The 21,805-nt window shown below is 40.1% G+C and overlaps 1 protein-coding gene and 1 long non-coding RNA gene across 2 annotated transcripts; one reads left to right on the top strand and one right to left on the bottom strand.

Moving 5' to 3' along the window:
• Window positions 1-6,095: 6,095 nt before the first annotated feature.
• On the top strand, window positions 6,096-13,923 carry LOC125785617 (B-cell receptor CD22-like). The gene is made up of 3 exons (XM_049469530.1): window positions 6,096-6,408; window positions 6,655-6,906; window positions 13,640-13,923. The coding sequence occupies exons 1-3, from the start codon at window positions 6,096-6,098 to the stop codon at window positions 13,921-13,923; spliced, it is 849 nt and encodes a 282-aa protein (XP_049325487.1).
• Window positions 13,924-20,398: 6,475 nt separating this feature from the next.
• On the bottom strand, window positions 20,399-21,244 carry LOC125785787 (uncharacterized). Its single transcript, XR_007428136.1, has 3 exons — window positions 21,075-21,244; window positions 20,901-20,991; window positions 20,399-20,819 (listed from the first exon to the last, which is right to left on the bottom strand). It is a non-coding gene; the product is annotated as an uncharacterized LOC125785787 (long non-coding RNA).
• Between the last annotated feature and the right edge of the window lie 561 nt (window positions 21,245-21,805).

Genomic DNA, 21,805 nt, shown 5'->3' with positions numbered 1-21,805 from the left:
TTCTCACAGTGTATTGTTCTTTGTTTATTTTCTTGATTATCTCTTTGTTTATTTCTTGTTTAGTCTTTGTTTATTCCCTTGTTCTGTTTAATTTAGTCTGTCTTGTTTTAGTTCCTTGTTTCCTTGCTTGTTTATTTGTTTATTTATTTAATAGACCCCCTTACCTGCTTTTACGTCCGCCTCCACGTGTCCCTGCATACGCTGCTCCCCCCCACCTGCCCCGTTCCTTCTCTCAGAACAGTGTTTGGCCTAGGCCCCGCCTACCCAGGCCTGTCCCTAGGCCCCCGGACTACGCCCCCAGAACTGTGCCCAGACTGGCCCCATGGACTTCCCCTCAGACTTTAACCAGTCCCTGGCACTCATCTGTGTTTGTTCCCTTGTCTCTTCCTGTCATGGTCCCTGTGTCTGTGTTCCAGTTCCTGTCCCCGCTGGTTTCTCTATGCCAGTCCCTGTTACTGTGTTTGTGTCTGTCCCAGTCAATGTTTTTTATCCCTGTTCCCTTGTCCAACATCCAGCCCCGTGTCCAGTCTCTTGCCCAGTCCATGTCCAGTCTCCTGCCCCGTCCCCTGTCCAGTTCCCTGTGCAGTCTCCTGTCCTGTTTCCTTTTACATCCCCAGTCCAGTCTGTATCTCCATTTGTGTCTAGTGTCCAGCCCCGTGTCCAGTCTCTTGCCCAGTCCGTGTCCAGTGTCCTGCCACCATCTCCTGTCCAGTTCCCTGTCCAGTCTCCTGTCTCATCCCCTTTCACGTCCCCAGTCCTCTTGTTCAGTCTGTTTCTCCATTTGTGTCTAGTGTCCAGTCCCCTGTTCAGTCTCTGTTTCAGCCTCCAGTCCAGTCAGTTTCCCCGGTTGTGTCAAATTTTTGGTCCCAGTTTTTCTCCTCTGTCCAGTCTGCATTTCAGTTTTCTGTCCCGTCCTCTGTCCACTCTCCTCTCTTGTTCACTCAGTCCTAGTCTTGTTTGGTGTCTTGTTTTTTGCTTTCCACCCTCTCCTGACCGGCTCCTAGTGTTTTTCCTTGATTATCTCTTTGTTTATTTCTCGTTTAGTCTTTGTTTATTCCCTTGTTCTGTTTAATTTATTCTGTCTTTTTTATCTCCTTGTTTCCTTGCTTGTTTATTTATTTAATAAACCCTCTTACCTCCTTTTTTTAATGAATATAAAAGTCAAAGTCAAAGTGGTTTTTATTGTCATTTCAGCTATATACAGAGTACACAGTGAAACGAAACAACGTTCCTCCAGGGACCATGGTGCACATAAACACAGTGTAGACAGAACAATAAGTGCAACAGTACAAAAGTGCAGACAGACAATACAACACAATACAGACAAAGAATAATAAATAACAAGACAGTATGCAAATTATGCAGTGTGCAAAAAAGACCAGTGAGGTAGTAATTACCTCTATTACACAGTGTGCAATAGAGTCCAGTGAGGTAGTAGGGTTTTTAGTGCTTCCATTTTCTGGGGTAAGTGGGGTAAGAGTGTGTGTGCATGTACAGAAAACCATCAGTTCAGTCTCTGCAGTTGAGGAGTCTGATGGCTTGGGGGTAGGAGCTGTTGCAGAATCTGGTCGTGCTGGACCGGATGCTGCGGTACCTTCTTCCCGAAGGCAGGAGGGAGAACAGTTTGTGTGAGGGATGGGTGGGGTCATTCACAATGCTGGTTGCTTTGCGGATGCTGCGGGTGGTGTAAATGTCCGTGATGGAGGGGAGAGAGACGCCGATGATCCTCTCAGCTGTCCTCACAATACGCTGGAGGGTCTTGCGGTCAGAGACGGTGCAGGTCCCAAACCAGGCAGTGATGCAGCTGCTCAGGATGCTCTTAATGGTCCCTCTATAGAAGAGTGTGAGGATGGGTGGAGGGAGACGGGCCTTTCTCAGCTTCCGGAGGAAGTAGAGACGCTGCTGGGCTTTCTTGGCTGTAGAGCTGGTGTTCAGGGTCCAGGTGAGGTTATCTGCTAAGTGGACACCAAGGAACTTGGTGCTCTTAACAATCTCCACACAGGACCCGTCGATGTTGAGTGGAGAGTGGGTGTGTTGTGCTCTCCTGAAGTCAACAACCATTTCCTTTGTCTTGTCCACATTCAGGTGAAGGTTGTTGACTGTACACCAGTCTGTCAGCCGCTGCACCTCCTCTCTGTATGCTGACTCGTCGCCTTTGGTGATGAGACCCAGCACGGTTGTATCATCGGCGAACTTGATAAAGCTGTTAGAACTGTGTTTTGCAGCACAGTCATGAGTCAGCAGGGTGAACAGCAGAGGACTCAGGACACTGCCCTGGGGGGCCCCAGTGTTCAGTGTGATGGAGCTGGAGGTGCTGCCCGCGAACCGGACTGATTGGGGTCTCCCCGTCAGAAAGTCCAGGATCCAGTTGCAGAGGGGGGTGTTGAGGCCGAGCGAGCTTAGCTTCCTGATGAGGTTCTGTGGGATGATGGTGTTGAATGCTGAACTGAAGTCTATGAACAGCATTCTGACGTAAGTGTCCTTCTTCTCCAGGTGGGTGAGGGAGAGATGAAGAGTAGTGGTGATGGCATCATCCGTGGAGCGATTGGGACGATACGCAAACTGCAGGGGGTCCAGTGAAGAGGGCAGTTGTGTCTTGATGTTCCTCATGACTAGCCTTTCAAAGCACTTCATGATGATGGGTGTAAGTGCAACGGGACGGTAGTCATTGAGGCAGGACACTGTGGACTTCTTCGGCACGGGGACGATGGTGTGGACTTGAGGCACGTTGGGACAGTGGCGCTGCACAAGGAGATGTTGAAGATGTCCGTGAGAACATCTGTCAGCTGGTCTGCGCACTCCCTGAGCACTCTGCCGGGGAATGTTGTCTGGTCCTGCAGCTTTTCGTGGGTTGACTCTGCGCAGAGTGTTCCTCACATCCACTGCAGTCAGGCACAACACCTGCTCGTCCGGCTTGGGCATGGTCTTTCTCGCCATGTTGTTTTGTGCCTCAAACCGTGCATAAAAGTTGTTCAGGGCATCAGGGAGGGAGGCATCACGTTCACAGGACGATGGCATTGTCCTGTAGTTGGTGATTGCCTGGATGCCCTGCCACATACGCCGCGCGTCACCCGTGTCCTTGAAGTGGCTGTGGATTCTCTGGGTGTGTGCGCGCTTTGCCACTCTGATAGCTCTTGACAGGTCGGCTCTCGCTTTCCTCAGGGCCACCTTGTCACCCACTCTGAAGGCGGAGTCGCGGGTCCTCAGCAGCACACGTACCTCAGCAGTCATCCAAGGCTTCTGGTTTGGGCATGTAGTGATGGTCTTGGAGACAGTGACATCATCAATACACTTGCTGATGTAGCCAGTGACTGATGCTGCATACTCCTCCAAATCAACAGAATCGCCTTCAGTAGCAGCCTCCCTAAACATGTCCCATGCAGTGCACTCAAAACTGTCCTGAAGGGCAGAGATGGAGCCTGCCGGCCAGGTTTTCACCTGCTTCTGAACTGGTCTGGAGCGTCTGATGAGTGGTGTGTATGTTGGTGTCAGCCAAACACACATGTGATCCGAGAAAGCGAGGTGGGGGTGGGGCTCCGCCCGGTACGCGCTGGGGATGTTTGTGTACAAACATATATATATATGTTTAGTAAAATCAAGAAAGACCATATTTTATTTTTTATAAAAAATATATTTATGTTAAGTTAATTTTTTTATTTTTATAAAAAAAACTTATTTTTTAGGAAATAGTTCAACTTAATAGAGATAAATTGTTGCTGTTAAAAATGCATTTTCCAATAAAGGCAGTATTGGCAAAACTGGTTATGATGTTTATGTAAAGGCGGCGGGAGGTGGTGTCTGCAGCTGCTGAAAGTAACTAATAAAGTAACTTGTAAAGTAACTTAGTTAATTTTAAAATCAAGTAATACATAAAGTAACTAAGTTACTTTTTAAAGGAGTAATCAGTAATTAGTAATCGGATTACTTTTTCAAAGTAACTATACCATCACTGGCTATAATATTTCTATTTCCTGTTTAGTTAGTCTAGTTGAGAAGGACTTGGTAATGCTAAAACGATTACTATAATTTTATGTACTGTATCTATAGATATTGTGATATAAAGTGGATATGAGTGATATAGAGTGCATGAACTCAAAACATACGTTTATTTTGGCAAAACACTCAAACAAACTCAAAGAAACAGAACGACAGTCCAGTGCGGCTCTAGTTGCTCAACTTTGTAGTATTTTAGGTTTGTGTCGCCTCAGCTTTCTTTTCACCATTAGTGTTTCACTGGAGTGAAGGCGTGGTCTTTATACTGGTCCCAGCTGGCTGCTCAATCAGTCCAATGCAGGCCAGCTGGGACAAATCGGGATTGCGCCCCACGACTCCCCTCACCTCCGCACATAACAATATCTATACAGTGATGTTTCTGTATTATTTTTTTCCCCAGCATGTGTAACTAAATACAGAAACAATGATTGTGTATTAAAATATGAATAAAAATCTATAATAATGTATCTAAGGATTCTGGATGATTTTAGTGGGATTTTATTTTAGTATTAAAGGTATTCTGAAACAGTCTGATTGTTTGATGTTGTGCAGGCTGGTGATGTCACTCAGGATGGCTCCTCCTCCTCCTCTTCTTCTTCTGGTGTTTCTGCTGATGGTTGTTGGTGAGTCAGAAGATTCTACTGTAACTCCATCACTGAAACATCTGACTTTATCTCCCTCACTGTTCTCTTTCATCATGACTGTAGTGATTCACTGCTGAACTGATCTTTGAGTGGTTCTGGACTAGAATTATAGAATTGTTCCACTGAGTTTCATCCACCACATCAACTACACCATATAAGCAGAGAAACCGGCTGTAATATCACAATATTAATATAAAGTTATAACAACTAACTGGCAAACATGTGAGACATCACAACCACGTGGGATACCATAGCAACTACGAAAAACACCCAAGCAACCCATATGGAACAGCACAGAAACTGTATATCTCATAATTAGAGTGCACAAGGAGGTACACTACAGAGGGTGTACTAGTAAGTGTACTACATGGAGTGTACTAGTGAGTGTACTATAAGGAGTGTACTAGTGAGTGTAAGTGTACTACATGGTGTGTACTAGAAAATTTACTACATGGAGTGTACTATAGGGAGTGTACTAGTAAGTGTACTATAAGGAGTGTACTAGTGAGTGTACTATTAGGAGTGTACTAGTAAGTGTAAGTATACTAAATGGAGTGTACTATAGGGAGTGTACTAGTAAGTGTAAGTATACTAAATGGAGTGTACTATAGGGAGTGTACTAGTAAGTGTAAGTATACTACATGGAGTGTACTATAGGGAGTGTACTAGTAAGCGTAAGTATACTAAATTGAGTGTACTATAGGGAGTGTACTAGTAAGTGTAAGTATACTAAATGGAGTGTACTATAGGGAGTGTACTAGTAAGTGTAAGTATACTAAATGGAGTGTACTATAGGGAGTGTACTAGTAAGTGTAAGTATACTAAATGGAGTGTACTATAGGGAGTGTACTACTAAGTGTAAGTATACTAAATTGAGTGTACTATAGGGAGTGTACTAGTAAGTGTAAGTATACTAAATTGAGTGTACTATAGGGAGTGTACTAGTAAGTGTAAGTATACTAAATGGAGTGTACTATAGGGAGTGTACTAGTAAGTGTAAGTATACTAAATGGAGTGTACTATAGGGAGTGTACTAGTAAGTGTAAGTATACTAAATGGAGTGTACTATAGGGAGTGTACTAGTAAGTGTAAGTATACTAAATGGAGTGTACTATAGGGAGTGTACTAGTAAGTGTAAGTATACTAAATTGAGTGTACTATAGGGAGTGTACTAGTAAGTGTAAGTATACTAAATGAAGTGTACTATAGGGAGTGTACTAGTAAGTGTAAGTAATCATGACTGTAGTAATCATGGCTCCAGAATTAGGAAGCCCTGGGGTAGGTCATTACAATAGTAATATGTTGTTAATATTTTGTAGACAGACATTCTTATTAAGTGGAGATAGAGAGGAGAGAAGTTAAGCTGTAATTTACTGTAACTGTCTGATAATCTCCAGCCTCAGTAATCAGATCTTTACTGCATCTTATGTTTCAGGAGCTTCTGGAGCAGAGTGGAGCATGAAATACATCCAGCAGGAAATATGTGCTTTAAATGGATCTACAGTGTTTATGAACGTATCTTACACGATCCCAGAGAATCTTACAGTTACACAGAGGTTTTGGTTCAGTAATTCTCTTGGGTTGACTGATCTGAGTAAAGTCGCAGGTTACTCAGGCAGGGTTGAGTATTTAGTTGATAAACAGAATCACTTCGCCCTCAAACTGAGTAGCGTAAAGAAGAAGGATAAACATGAGTACATCTTCAGAATCGTAACTAATGTAGAAATCCAGAAGTGGATGGGAAAACCTGGAGTTAAACTCAACGTTACAGGTAGGCTCCTGATCTTACTCATCACTTTTAACTCAGATTAATCAGTTTTGTTAATAATAAAAAATAAAAAACATCAATCTATGAAGGACAAGGGGATTCTCCAGGTCCAGGTTTGGAAAATACTGAAATATTATTATGAAATTGTCATATTTTTTTTATAATCAGTAAAAAAAAACTCCTACTTCAGAGGCTTTCAGATATACAACTGATTCCTTTTCTGATTTTTTGAGTTTTTCGTTGTCTCAGAGCTCCATGTAGAATCTCCTGGAGAAGTAACAGAAGGAGAATCAGCAGTTCTGACGTGTAAAACCACCTGCAGTCTGACTGATCCAACATTCATCTGGTACAAAGATGGACGTCCTTTAACCACAGAGATGATCCAGAAGAATCAGCAGCTCCACCTGCAGACAGTCAGCAGTGAGGATGCAGGCAGTTATAGCTGTGCTGTAAGAGGATCTGAACATCTCCCCTCTACTGCTCAAACTCTCAGAGTCAGACGTGAGTAAAGTTCTCATTCTTCTCTAAACTCTGGAAATGGTTGAACCACACAGTGATATTAGAGATTAGCAAGAAACGCTAAAGTCAGATCTGTCTCTAGATCCTCCAAAGAACGTCTCAGTGTCCATCAGTCCCTCTGGTGGAATAGTGGAGGGAAGTTCAGTGACTCTGACCTGCAGCAGTGATGGAGACCCACCTGTGGAGATCTACACCTGGTTTAAAGAAGGTGGAGACTCACCTGTAGGATCTGGACACAGTTATGTTCCTCTACAGAGTGGATCCTACTACTGCCAGGCTCAAAACCAACATGGAGCTCAGAGATCAGCTGCTGTACCGGTCAATATCAAGGGTGAGACACTTGATTATATAGACTGAACAAAAATATGAAAGCAACACTTTGGGTTTTGCTCCCAACTCAAAGATTTAAGACTTTTTCTATGAACAGTCACAGGTGCGGCATATCGATATGCTGATTAGACACAGTGATTATATACAGGTATACCTTGGGATGGCCACAACAAAAGCTACTCTAAAATTGCAGTTTTACAGTATTGTGAAATTCATGGAGGTTCAGAAAACCAGTCAGTATCTGGTGTGACACCAATCTGGAGCATCCCAAACATGCTCAATAGTCACACAAGAACTCACCTCATTGTTCATTTGGCGCTGTGCTCTTGCAGTCATCTTTACAGGACTTTACCGCCTAGAGAGAGTAGCAGCAACAGTGCTGAACTTTCTCCATTTGTAGAGCGTCTGTCTTACCATGGACACATGAACATCAAAGCTTTTAGAAACACTTTTGTTACCCTTTCTAGCTTCATGCAAGTCAACAATTCTTGAATGTAGGTCTTCTGAGAGCTTGATCTTTTGTGTGGGAGGCATGATTCACATCAAGCGATGCTTCTTTTTAAGAATGGACAGTTTGATTTCACAGAAGTTTGATATACTTGGAGTTATATTGTGTTGTTTACGTGTTCCCTTTATTATCTTGTTTTTGAGCAGTGTATTTATGTGTAATATCTCAGCAGGCCTCTGGGTGGCGCTGTATGCAGTAGGTGGAGTGGTTGGAGTTTGTGGGCTTGCAGCTTTTCTTACTGGACTTTTCTGGATGAGGTGAGAAAATGAATAATAATGAAAAGATTGGGTTGTTTTCCTATCTGATATATTCGTCTCCTGTTTTAATATTTATATTTATTTTCTACAAGGAGACGGAAGAAGCAGGATGTGAATACGGATGAGGACATCTACCAGGTGAGTTCTCACATAGTTCTTATATCAGTAGATCAGTCCATTAATGTTCCTCAAGGGATTTGGTTTCCAGGTCTTTGCTTTGCTCCCTGATCCTCTGAGAACCTCTGAGAACCCAGAGCTCTTCTCACTGAGACTCTAATTCTGATCAGTGATCTTACTTTCTCGGTTCTGCAGAATGTTGGAGATATCTCTTGTCCTCCTGATAAAGACTCCTCCAGTACTCCTGTTTATGGGAATGTAGAGGTGAGTTTTCTTTACTGGGATTTTATAGTTCAGTTTTAAAGCATCTGCTGATGTTCTCTTTTCTCGGTTTTGCAGGATGTTGGAGATAAAGCCCATCCTCCTCCTGATGATGATGATGATGATGACTCTTCCAGTATTGCTGATTACGAGAATGTGGATGGCACTGTTTAAAAATGGAAAAGTAAGCAAACTTACAAACTTGTTGTAAATAGTTTTATTCAATTCTTTAAAATTACTAAGATGTGGAATATCTTTTAAAGAGTGACGTTTTGGTAGTTGGCTTGAAGATTAAAAACTTAATGAATGAATTAATTAATTAAGTAAAATATGTGTTCATTTACTATGTAAATATGAACAAAATGTAGATATTTGCATGGATTTTATATTATTTTGATTAAAAACAACCAAGTTCATTAGATTAATTTGGCTTTTAAAGACTAGAAATCCAGTACACATATCAGAAAATCTTTCAGCGGTGCTTTTTGATGACTTTTTGGAACGCATGACCAACCAAACCCAACAAAAAAATAAAATTCCATAGCCCAAGCATATCTGAACCAACAGCAATCAATGTAGCCTTTTTAAATATTTAATGGGTTTGCTGTGAAAGAGCCTGTGTAAAAAGTTGGGTGAAAATGTGTTGGTCATGAGAACATTGTCCCATGACAATTATAGAGCCAGTAAACCCTAAATCATATTTTTTTCATTAAAAGCTGAAATTTGTTTCTTTGAAGTAATAAAATATACCAGTCCTGCTTAAAACTTTTATGAACATTTCCTAACCTTTAAAAAAAACGCTTTTATTTCTCTCATTTCCGCCTCTGCAGTGCCTCTAAGGTTCCTGTACTTTGGTACGCAGACACTCTCAATATGCAAATCAGTCAATAATCAATAATACAGCCCCCCTGCTAACGTCCAATCATCTGCGTCTAATCGCCATCAACCAATCAGCCAATTTTTGAAATGAAGTTGATTTTGTTTAATATAAACATCTAAAAATGTATACCTAAAAAACACAATCTTGTGGGGTTTTTTCCCATAGAATGAAAGCAATCAACCCTGAGATCACCATCATCACCATCATTATTATCATCACCATCACCACCATTATCACCGTCATCACCATCATCACCAGCATCATCATCATCATCACCACCATCACCATCATCATCACCATCATCACCACCTTCATCATCACCATCATCATTACCATCACCACCATCATCACTAGCATCACCATCATCAATCATCACCACCATCATCATCACATGGTAAACTAGAGGAGGAGCAGAATGGAATGATTGCTTCTGATCTCAGTATATTAAACTTTTTTATGCAAGCTTTAGATTTTCCTTCTTGTTTTTTATTTAAAAAGTCTGCATTTTAACCCAAATCTCTGAGATAATTTTACCTGCAGATTGTGCTCATTTTTTTAAAGCTTTTATTGTAAGAGGAATTGATGTAATGTATAAGCAGAGCTGAGAGCTTGAATTTTGCTTATGCTAAAAATAATGTGCAACATGTTCTTGATATGAAATGTGGAATTCTGTACATATTACCCAATTTAGAGATTCTGGCTGAATAACACAGTGTATATAACACAGTTATATAGGATAGGATGGACATGCTCTAATGCTCTAAATTAAGTGAACTAACATTAAAATGATTTGTTAAATCTTACAGCTGTAATAAAAATAATATACACATGTTAAACATGCCTCTGATTGTGTTATTTTATGTTATTTTATTTAAGAGTTATTCTAAAGAGCTAAAGAGATCATGGGTAATGTCTTGTTCTTTGTGAATACAGCAGGTCTCTCTGAGTTGTTTATGATGCTGCACATAAAACTCTTCCTCAACCTCCATTGTCTGCCGTAGCGAAAAAAAGGAAATCCTCAGAAATATGAGTTGATCAGGGAGACATTTGGTGTCGACATCAACCAGTGAGTTCATGTCCCTGCCCACCTCGGCTCAAGACTGCCCACAGGCGGAGCTTTCAGCTTTTGTTTACAGAGCTAGTTAGCGTTAGCTATAGTGAGTGAGTAACTGTAGTTTTAAATCGGATCTCCGGTTGATTCTGCGTTTTTCCGAGACCTTAAATATACACTAGGGAAGCACGGTTTGACAAGGCAGCACAACTCGACAGAACACCGGTCAAATCGCCACCATTCACATCGGATTTTATGATATAAAGCGACTCTGGGGCTTCAATGGGGTGAAACTGCCCGAACACCAAATCACCACGTCTGAGGTAAGAGTTTAGTAGCGTTAGTTTAGCTGAATAAAACATTATTAATGCATTGATCACGTTTATTTTAGGCTTGGTGTGATTTAACTTTAGGGTTTACTTAATCCAGCATTCAGTGCTTTATCTTAATAACCAAACCTGTATTTCTAAAAACATTTTGTCCTTTTTTCAGGTTTAGAGCTGTAAAATTGACTGTGTGGGGGAAGGCAGGTAGGTGTTCTCTGCTGCAGTGCTGTTAGCCAATCAGAGGCTATATGTTTGCATGTATGAATATTCATGATCGTCACTGCTGATCACACTGGACTGTACTACTGTGAAGCTCAGAATGCAGTTGGAGTTCAGAATGGATCTGTGATGATTGGTGTTCAGAGTAGGTGGAGAATAATAATGTAAATAGTTCCAGTATTTAAATAAAGACTCAGTAAAGTGATAAAATGATCTTCTTCCCTCAGAAAATCAGATCAGATCTGCAGTTTGGATCACAGTGGGAGGAGGAGGAGGATTTCTTCTTCTTCTTCTCTTTATTTTGGTCTTAATCTTCATCTCCAGGTCAGTAGAATTTAGTAGAACATGGTAGAACTTCATTTGGTTTATAGCATTGTGTTAAACACTGTAAGTGTTCTGTTGTTTCAGGATGAAGAAGAGAGATGCTGGATCTGATCAGGATGGATCAGATCAGGTAAAATATCCAGCAGAACACAATCCATCATATTTCAGTGATGTTTCTATTCAGTCTTCAGTAAATAAGATGTTTACTATCTTTATAATGAATGATCTTCGTCAGGATGACGTCCAGTACGCCACCGTTACTCACAGCAGATCCAGACCTGTAGAGACTGCAGGTGATGCTTCCTCTGGAGCTCCTGATCATGATGATGATGTTCAGTACGCTACAGTCAGGACTGGTAGAAAACCTGATGTTGTGATCAGATCTGACCAGCAGGAGGAGCTTCAGTACGCCAGTGTTACATTCCACCACCGTCACGCTGCTGCTGCTGCTACTGGGTGAGTTTCATATTTAAGAAGTGTTCAAAGGAACTGAATCTTAAAAAAGTTTCATTTCTTTAACTAAAACATCTTGGACAAAAGTTACTAATCATTGTAGACAAGAATAGCTTTTGTGAGAAATGAAAATCATGACTATTATTAAGAAAAATCACATTTCCATTGTTTTATAGGTCACAGGCTGTGGAAGAGGATTCAGTCATCTATGGGAAAGTTAGAGCTTAATTATGAGAGGAAGAAACAAAGAAAGTGAAAGAAAGAAAGAAAGAAAGAAAGAAAGAAAGAAAGAGTGAAAGAGAATGAGTATGTAAATGATTTAGGTGAAAACCTGATGATTACATGTTGGATGTTGGAGTATGTTTTGTTGTTGTTTGTTATTACTATGCTAACTTTTTTATCTGCCCAAGCAGATGATTTATCGTAGCTTGTTTTGCTGTTTTAAAGAATTTCAAAAGGTTTTTTTTAGATGTTTGCATATTTCATTAGTCTTCTTTGAAGTTTTATTTTCATTGAGTATTTAGTGCTTTGATTTTTCTAGCATTTTATTGGATCAGTGCTTTATTAATTTTTAGAGAATGCAGAGTTTTGTTATATTGAGTTATATAGTTTATCAGTTTTTGTTATAGCTTATATAAACGATGAAAAACATAAAGGAGCACTAGATCATCATAGTGTAAACCAAATTATACAGTGTCAAAGTTAAAGTTAAACTTTAAGAAGCATATTAAATTTAAATTAAATTAAATTTGGTTGTTTTCTTTGTCACTACAGTTAGAATTAGGTGGTACCTGAAGCTTTTCAGGTTGCATAGGTAGTCCAGCTACTTCAGAAGGACTGAAAGATTTTCATCTTAAATATTTAATTTATATAAAATTCTATGTGTGATTTAAGTGTTCCCTTTCTGAGCAGTGTAATTAGTGCAGTGTGAAATATATTTATACCTACAGTTTTTGTTATAGATCATGGAATTCAGGATGTAAGCTCTTAAAAATACAGGCGTTTTAAAAAGTTCTTTAAATCTTTGAAAGGCTCTTCACACATATATTTTCTGAAAATGGTCGGTTATGTTTTTGTTTATATAATGGCATTGTTCAAAAAACACTTGTAGCATCTTTATTCTTTTAAGACTTTTTACGTAAAATATTGTAATAAAACAATAATTTTGAATCTTAATAAAAATGATAAGCATGATAACCCTGCCTGTGTTGGTTCGTATTCAGTGGCATTACACATCTCAGCCTCTAGAGGGCATGGTTTATGTGGTTTATCAGGTGGGTAGAGTTTAGGAGCTGCCCAAGGTACTGATTCTCCTCACTGCTGAAAAACTCTACAATAACATATAATGCTTTTGTAGTTGAGCGCATTACAAATTGTATTCAGTGCAACAAGATGTAGATAAACTAGTTACAATTTTGTAACAATGTAGAAACATACAAAAAACTATGTATACTGTCAACAATATATAATACAATTTGAATTACACAATATTTAAAAGGATTAAACATTTATACAGTGATTTCATCTGAATATAATCAGGAGTCACAAATACAACAGTGACATAATTTACTCATAAGAATAACTCAAGTATGACAAACTGAGAACATTTTAGTAAAAATGATTATAAAAAGTGGGCTTTTGGGGGGGTCAATGTGGGGTTGACTTTTTAACTAGTGTAAACAGAACTGTTTACGGAGTCTCGGGGCAAGGACCAGCAGACTGCGAGACAGCCCCATCCATCAGGCTGTGAGGATGCTGAACTCTCTTCCTGCTCTACCCCCCATCCCAATCCTGCCCCCAGCACACACTCACTCAGCATCCTGACCCCCCCACTAATACAGTACTGAAACTCTCCACTACCAGACTCTGCAACAGCTTCTTCCACCAGGCACACTCTAAAAAATAAAGCCTTGTGTCAACAAAAAAATTAACAGTCTGCAATAGATATTAGAGATTAGCAAGAAACGCTAAAGTCAGATCTGTCTCTAGATCCTCCAAAGAGCGTCTCAGTGTCCATCAGTCCCTCTGGTGGGATAGTGGAGGGAAGTTCAGTGACTCTGACCTGCAGCAGTGATGGAGACCCACCTGTGGAGAACTACACCTGGTTTAAAGAAGGTGGAGACTCACCTGTAGGATCTGGACAGAGTTTCAGCATCATCAGCATCACTGCTGATCACACTGGACTGTACTACTGTGAAGCTCAGAATGCAGTTGGAGCTCAGAATGGATCTGTGATGATTGGTGTTCAGAGTAGGTGGAGAATAATAATGTAAATAGTTCCAGTAATTAAATAAAGACTCAGTAAAGTGATGGAAATGATCTTCTTCCCTCAGAAAAACATCAGATCAGCTGTGCAGTTTGGATGGTAGTGGAAGGAGCTGGATTTCTTCTTCTCTTTCTGATGGTCTTATTCTTCATCTACAGGTCAGTACAGTTTAGCTCTAAGTCTCCTCATTCAGAAAGTTCTGTTATGTAAAGGTTTGGTTTTGTGTTCCTTCATCACAGGATGAAGAAAAGAGCTGCTGGATCTGAAGTTACTGGATCAAATCAGGTAAATTTATCTTATTAATCACTGATAAGCACATGTAATTATGAGGTTCACCAGGAGGTGGCAGTAATTTCCTTTAGATCAAATCAACAAATCTAATGTAACTCAATAAAACATGATTAATTAATCTCCTTTATGATCTGGATCAGATGTGATGGAACAGGTTATGCTGGAGAAGCTGCAGTTCAGTGAAAATCACTGTAATTCCACACTGTGTCCTTTAGGGGGCAGTAGGTGTCTCTGTAAGGTTTATGGGATATCAGTGAGAAAAGGTGAGGGTGCTGTCCAAGGTTCTGATCTAAGAGCTGAACCTGAATCAGGACTTCTGATTACAGAACATTACAGAGGTCAGGACTCTCCAGAAGGTGTATTTTCTTCTGTTGAAACCGTTCGGTTGTTGATTTACTTCTTTGTTTTGGGTCGTTGTCTTGATGCATCATCCGTCCTCTGTTGAGCTTCAGTTGGTGGACAGAAGGTCTTAAGTTTTCCTGCAAAATGTCTTGGTAAACTTGGGAATTCTTTTTTCCGTTGATGACGGCAATCCGTTCTCTGTAAGATTTTTGTAAGTCTTCAGCTGACACTCTAGGATTCTTCCTCACCTCATTGATCATTCCGCGCTGTGCTCTTGCAGTCATCTTTACAGGACTTTACCACTCCTAGGGAGAGTAGCAGCAACAGTGCTGAACTTTCTTCATTTGTAGAGCATGTGTCTTACCGAGGATAAATGAACATCAAAGCTTTTAGAGATACTTTTGTAACCCTTTCCAGCTTCATGCAAGTCAACAATTCTTGAACGTAGGTCTTCTGAGAGCTTGATCTTTTGTGTGAGGCATGATTCACATCAAGAAATGCTTCTCCAGAACAGCAAACTCAAAACTAGTGTGTTTTTATAGAGCAGTGTAGCTTTAACCAACACATCCAATCTCATCACATCACATCCTGCCTCCAATTAGCTCTTAGTCAAGTCATTAGCCTAGAGTTTCACATACTTTTACCCTCACTGTGAATATTAACATGTTGTGTTCAATAAAACCATGCAAACATATCGTTTTTGTGTGGTAATAGTTTAAGCAGACTGTGTTTGTCTATTGTTGTGACTTTAATGTCCAATTTATGCAGAAATCCACATATAATCCCAAAGGTTTCACATACTTTTTCTTGGCAACTGTACAGTACAGTCACAAATCCATCCAGTGGTTTAAAGTGTTGATAGTGACTCTTGATCTCCATCATTCTGATCTCCACATCTCCTCTAACCGTCCCCCCAGCAGAACCCTGACCCTAATGCTAAAGACCCCACCTACACAGCTCTCCAGCGCAGAACCAGGTCCTCTGATGATGAGTACCAGACTCTTGCAGTGAGTGTCTCTTCATAAACCCTTCCTCTAGATCTTTAAAGAGTTCCTAGCTCTCTAAACCCAGTGGAGATCTTTCATTCTTCTCTTTCATCTTCTGCTTTATTCTATCTCTCCCTCCCACAGGCTGCTCAGGCCAGGTCTACTGACGACACCTATGAAGCTCTGGACCCTCAGTCCAGGTCTCCAGAGTACGAGACTCTAGCAGTGAGTTCCACAGTTTAAAGATCATCACACTTTAACACAGAACATAAGTACCTTCTTCCAGGTAACAGACTGAGTTCTAACCTGGATTTATTTCCTCAGACTGAAGATTAGACTGTTGGAGTGAAGGTGGGAGACTGTAGACCAGTTCTGATACACTTTACTGACTTTATTCCTTTTTCAGACGCTGAGAATCCAACACTGAGAAGAAGATCAGCCTGGAGAATGATCTCACCTGCTGAAGAGAGGCAGATTTATTCTATTATACATTACTGTTTATTCTAACTCACTTTTCTTCTGCTCTTCTTTCTCTTCTTTTGTTTTTCGATCGTAGGGGAATAGAGGCCGCTCTCTCTTTCAATTAAACGTATCTACTAGTGGATTAAGACTATTTCTGGAAAAATAACAGCTTTGTTTAGGGCGTGTCAACGTGTCTTTGCTACCGTCACGATAGGAAAAGTACACCTTGCACATCTTAAAAACCACAAAAGGCATGTACTACTGTTTTTTCTTGTTCTTTGCATTTAAAAAACTGTATTTGTTTCATCTTTTTAAATAAAGTTGGCGAATGCAAGTTTGGACTTTTGGGCTGATTTTATAAACAATTCGATCAGCAAAAGCACTGTGTCTACATCAACCTGTGAATTAGTATTCATGGCCCCGCCCACATCGGCTCAGGACCGCCCACAGACAGAGCTGAAGCCTGGCGGCGATGCCTTCTCGTCAGATAGAAGCTAACAGCGCTAGGAACAGCATGCAGTTCATTCCTGCGTTATTTGTGCGAATAACACATCAGTGTTTATATACTTTACCTAGTAATTCAGAGCTAAGAAACAAATGGTTAGAATTAGTCTATGGAGGAAAAACACCACCAGCCAAGTACAGTTGAGATAGGTAGGTGTTTACAACAGTTCAAGTCAAGTCAAGTCAAGTAGTTTTATTGTCAATACTGCATATGTACGGGACATACAGAGAATTGAAATTACATTACTCTCCTTCCCAATTTTACAGCAAGTACAGATAATAGATATAATAAAGGAGAATGGGAGACACTATGTGTACAATACAGCAGGGACACAATAGACATACATGAGACAAAAACAAGGTGCAGTAGTGTGGGGGAGGAATAGATATATAAATATAAGTAAAAAAAAAAAGAAATAGATAAATAATATAAAAGAGTGGGAGACACTATATGTACAAAACAACAAGACACAATAAACATCCGTAAGACAATAGTGCAATATTGATGGTGATTGAGATGGAATGACAGTAAAAATAGTATATAAGAGTAGTGCAAATACGGTATATGGTATATAGCTTAAGGCTGGTAAAGTGAATGAGTGCGTAAGTTCTTAAAGTTCACAGTTTATGGGGAATTAAAGTGCGAATTGACAGTGCAGTATATCAGTAGTGCAGGTGTTGTGTAGTGCAAGTCCGTTTGGAAGGGACCAGTACTTTGTGCATTGTAGTGCAGAGTTTCAGTACTTTATTAGTGGGGGGTCAGGATGCTGAGTGAGTGTGTGCTGGGGGCAGGATTGGGATGGGGGGTAGAGCAGGAAGAGAGTTCAGCATCCTCACAGCCTGATGGATGGGGCTGTCTCGCAGTCTGCTGGTCCTCGCCCCGAGACTCCGTAAACAGTTCTGTTTACACTAGTTAAAAAGTCAACCCCACATTGACCCCCCCAAAAGCCCACTTTTTATAATCATTTTTACTAAAATGTTCTCAGTTTGTCATACTTGAGTTATTCTTATGAGTAAATTATGTCACTGTTGTATTTGTGACTCCTGATTATATTCAGATGAAATCACTGTATAAATGTTTAATCCTTTTAAATATTGTGTAATTCAAATTGTATTATATATTGTTGACAGTATACATAGTTTTTGTATGTTTCTATATTGTTACAAAATTGTAACTAGTTTATCTACATCTTGTTGCACTGAATACAATTTGTAATGCACTCCACTACAAAAGCATTATATGTTATTGTAGAGTTTTTCAGCAGTGAGGAGAATCAGTACCTTGGGCAGCTCCTAAACTCTACCCACCTGATAAACCACATAAACCATGCCCTCTAGAGGCTGAGATGTGTAATGCCACTGAATACGAACCAACACAGGCAGGGTTATCATGCTTATCATTTTTATTAAGATTCAAAATTATTGTTTTATTACAATATTTTACGTAAAAAGCCTTAAAAGAATAAAGATGCTACAAGTGTTTTTTGAACAATGCCATTATATAAACAAAAACATAACCAACCATTTTCAGAAAATATATGTGTGAAGAGCCTTTCAAAGATTTAAAGAACTTTTTAAAACGCCTGTATTTTTAAGAGCTTACATCCTGAATTCCATGATCTATAACAAAAACTGTAGGTATAAATATATTTCACACTGCACTAATTACACTGCTCAGAAAGGGAACACTTAAATCACACATAGAATTTTATATAAATTAAATATTTAAGATGAAAATCTTTCAGTCCTTCTGAAGTAGCTGGACTACCTATGCAACCTGAAAGGCTTCAGGTACCACCTAATTCTAACTGTAGTGACAAAGAAAACAACCAAATTTAATTTAATTTAAATTTTTCCTCCATAGACTAATTTTAACCATTTGTTTCTTAGCTCTGAATTACTAGGTAAAGTATATAAACACTGATGTGTTATTCGCACAAATAACGCAGGAATGAACTGCATGCTGTTCCTAGCTCTGTTAGCTTCTATCTGACGAGAAGGCATCGCCGCCAGGCTTCAGCTCTGTCTGTGGGCGGTCCTGAGCCGATGTGGGCGGGGCCATGAATACTAATTCACAGGTTGATGTAGACACAGTGCTTTTGCTGATCGAATTGTTTATAAAATCAGCCCAAAAGTCCAAACTTGCATTCGCCAACTTTATTTAAAAAGATGAAACAAATACAGTTTTTTAAATGCAAAGAACAAGAAAAAACAGTAGTACATGCCTTTTGTGGTTTTTAAGATGTGCAAGGTGTACTTTTCCCATCGTGACGGTAGCAAAGACACGTTGACACGCCCTAAACAAAACTGTTATTTTTCCAGAAATAGTCTTAATCCACTAGTAGATACGTTTAATTGAAAGAGAGAGCGGCCTCTATTCCCCTACGATCGAAAAACAAAAGAAGAGAAAGAAGAGCAGAAGAAAAGTGAGTTAGAATAAACAGTAATGTATAATAGAATAAATCTGCCTCTCTTCAGCAGGTGAGATCATTCTCCAGGCTGATCTTCTTCTCAGTGTTGGATTCTCAGCGTCTGAAAAAGGAATAAAGTCAGTAAAGTGTATCAGAACTGGTCTACAGTCTCCCACCTTCACTCCAACAGTCTAATCTTCAGTCTGAGGAAATAAATCCAGGTTAGAACTCAGTCTGTTACCTGGAAGAAGGTACTTATGTTCTGTGTTAAAGTGTGATGATCTTTAAACTGTGGAACTCACTGCTAGAGTCTCGTACTCTGGAGACCTGGACTGAGGGTCCAGAGCTTCATAGGTGTCGTCAGTAGACCTGGCCTGAGCAGCCTGTGGGAGGGAGAGATAGAATAAAGCAGAAGATGAAAGAGAAGAATGAAAGATCTCCACTGGGTTTAGAGAGCTAGGAACTCTTTAAAGATCTAGAGGAAGGGTTTATGAAGAGACACTCACTGCAAGAGTCTGGTACTCATCATCAGAGGACCTGGTTCTGTGCTGGAGAGCTGTGTAGGTGGGGTCTTTAGCATTAGGGTCAGGGTTCTGCTGGGGGGACGGTTAGAGGAGATGTGGAGATCAGAATGATGGAGATCAAGAGTCACTATCAACACTTTAAACCACTGGATGGATTTGTGACTGTACTGTACAGTTGCCAAGAAAAAGTATGTGAAACCTTTGGGATTATATGTGGATTTCTGCATAAATTGGACATTAAAGTCACAACAATAGACAAACACAGTCTGCTTAAACTATTACCACACAAAAACGATATGTTTGCATGGTTTTATTGAACACAACATGTTAATATTCACAGTGAGGGTAAAAGTATGTGAAACTCTAGGCTAATGACTTGACTAAGAGCTAATTGGAGGCAGGATGTGATGTGATGAGATTGGATGTGTTGGTTAAAGCTACACTGCTCTATAAAAACACACTAGTTTTGAGTTTGCTGTTCTGGAGAAGCATTTCTTGATGTGAATCATGCCTCACACAAAAGATCAAGCTCTCAGAAGACCTACGTTCAAGAATTGTTGACTTGCATGAAGCTGGAAAGGGTTACAAAAGTATCTCTAAAAGCTTTGATGTTCATGTATCCTCGGTAAGACACATGCTCTACAAATGAAGAAAGTTCAGCACTGTTGCTGCTACTCTCCCTAGGAGTGGTAAAGTCCTGTAAAGATGACTGCAAGAGCACAGCGCGGAATGATCAATGAGGTGAGGAAGAATCCTAGAGTGTCAGCTGAAGACTTACAAAAATCTTACAGAGAACGGATTGCCGTCATCAACGGAAAAAAGAATTCCCAAGTTTACCAAGACATTTTGCAGGAAAACTTAAGACCTTCTGTCCACCAACTGAAGCTCAACAGAGGACGGATGATGCATCAAGACAACGACCCAAAACAAAGAAGTAAATCAACAACCAAACGGTTTCAACAGAAGAAAATACACCTTCTGGAGAGTCCTGACCTCTGTAATGTTCTGTAATCAGAAGTCCTGATTCAGGTTCAGCTCTTAGATCAGAACCTTGGACAGCACCCTCACCTTTTCTCACTGATATCCCATAAACCTTACAGAGACACCTACTGCCCCCTAAAGGACACAGTGTGGAATTACAGTGATTTTCACTGAACTGCAGCTTCTCCAGCATAACCTGTTCCATCACATCTGATCCAGATCATAAAGGAGATTAATTAATCATGTTTTATTGAGTTACATTAGATTTGTTGATTTGATCTAAAGGAAATTACTGCCACCTCCTGGTGAACCTCATAATTACATGTGCTTATCAGTGATTAATAAGATAAATTTACCTGATTTGATCCAGTAACTTCAGATCCAGCAGCTCTTTTCTTCATCCTGTGATGAAGGAACACAAAACCAAACCTTTACATAACAGAACTTTCTGAATGAGGAGACTTAGAGCTAAACTGTACTGACCTGTAGATGAAGAATAAGACCATCAGAAAGAGAAGAAGAAATCCAGCTCCTTCCACTACCATCCAAACTGCACAGCTGATCTGATGTTTTTCTGAGGGAAGAAGATCATTTCCATCACTTTACTGAGTCTTTATTTAAATACTGGAACTATTTACATTATTATTCTCCACCTACTCTGAACACCAATCATCACATATCCATTCTGAGCTCCAACTGCATTCTGAGCTTCACAGTAGTACAGTCCAGTGTGATCAGCAGTGATGCTGATGATGCTGAAACTCTGTCCAGATCCTACAGGTGAGTCTCCACCTTCTTTAAACCAGGTGTAGTTCTCCACAGGTGGGTCTCCATCACTGCTGCAGGTCAGAGTCACTGAACTTCCCTCCACTATTCCACCAGAGGGACTTAGCGTTTCTTGCTAATCTCTAATATCACTGTGTGGTTCAACCATTCCCAGAGTTTAGAGAAGAATGAGAACTTTACTCACGTCTGACTCTGAGAGTTTGAGCAGTAGAGGGGAGATGTTCAGATCCTCTTACAGCACAGCTATAACTGCCTGCATCCTCACTGCTGACTGTCTGCAGGTGGAGCTGCTGATTCTTCTGGATCATCTCTATGGTTAAAGGACGTCCATCTTTGTACCAGATGAATGTTGGATCAGTCAGACTGCAGGTGGTTTTACACGTCAGAACTGCTGATTCTCCTTCTGTTACTTCTCCAGGAGATTCTACATGGAGCTCTGAGATAATTTGAGAATCATCAGAACAGGAAAGTGATTTATTAAAACAGGAAAACATTGAGAAGTTCTGCTTTAACTTACCTGTAACTCTGAGTTTTATTCCAGGTGTTCCTATCCATTTCTGACCTTCTACATCTGTTAAGAATTTGTAGCAGTACTCATGTTC

The sequence above is a fragment of the Astyanax mexicanus genome, chromosome 21 (genome assembly GCF_023375975.1).
Source record: "Astyanax mexicanus isolate ESR-SI-001 chromosome 21, AstMex3_surface, whole genome shotgun sequence".
In the NCBI taxonomy this organism is placed as follows: domain Eukaryota; kingdom Metazoa; phylum Chordata; class Actinopteri; order Characiformes; family Acestrorhamphidae; genus Astyanax; species Astyanax mexicanus.
Note: the sequence above shows the minus strand (reverse complement) of the source record. Positions and strands in the feature narration are given on the sequence as shown.

Coding starts and splice junctions, on each gene's coding strand:
- LOC125785617 (XM_049469530.1), top strand. CDS start 6,096: ATGAAATACATCCAGCAGGAAATATGTGCTTTAAATGGATCTACAGTG. Junction 6,409..6,654: donor AGTTAAACTCAACGTTACAG/GTAGGCTCCTGA, acceptor TCGTTGTCTCAG/AGCTCCATGTAGAATCTCCT. Junction 6,907..13,639: donor TCAAACTCTCAGAGTCAGAC/GTGAGTAAAGTT, acceptor ATCTGTCTCTAG/ATCCTCCAAAGAGCGTCTCA.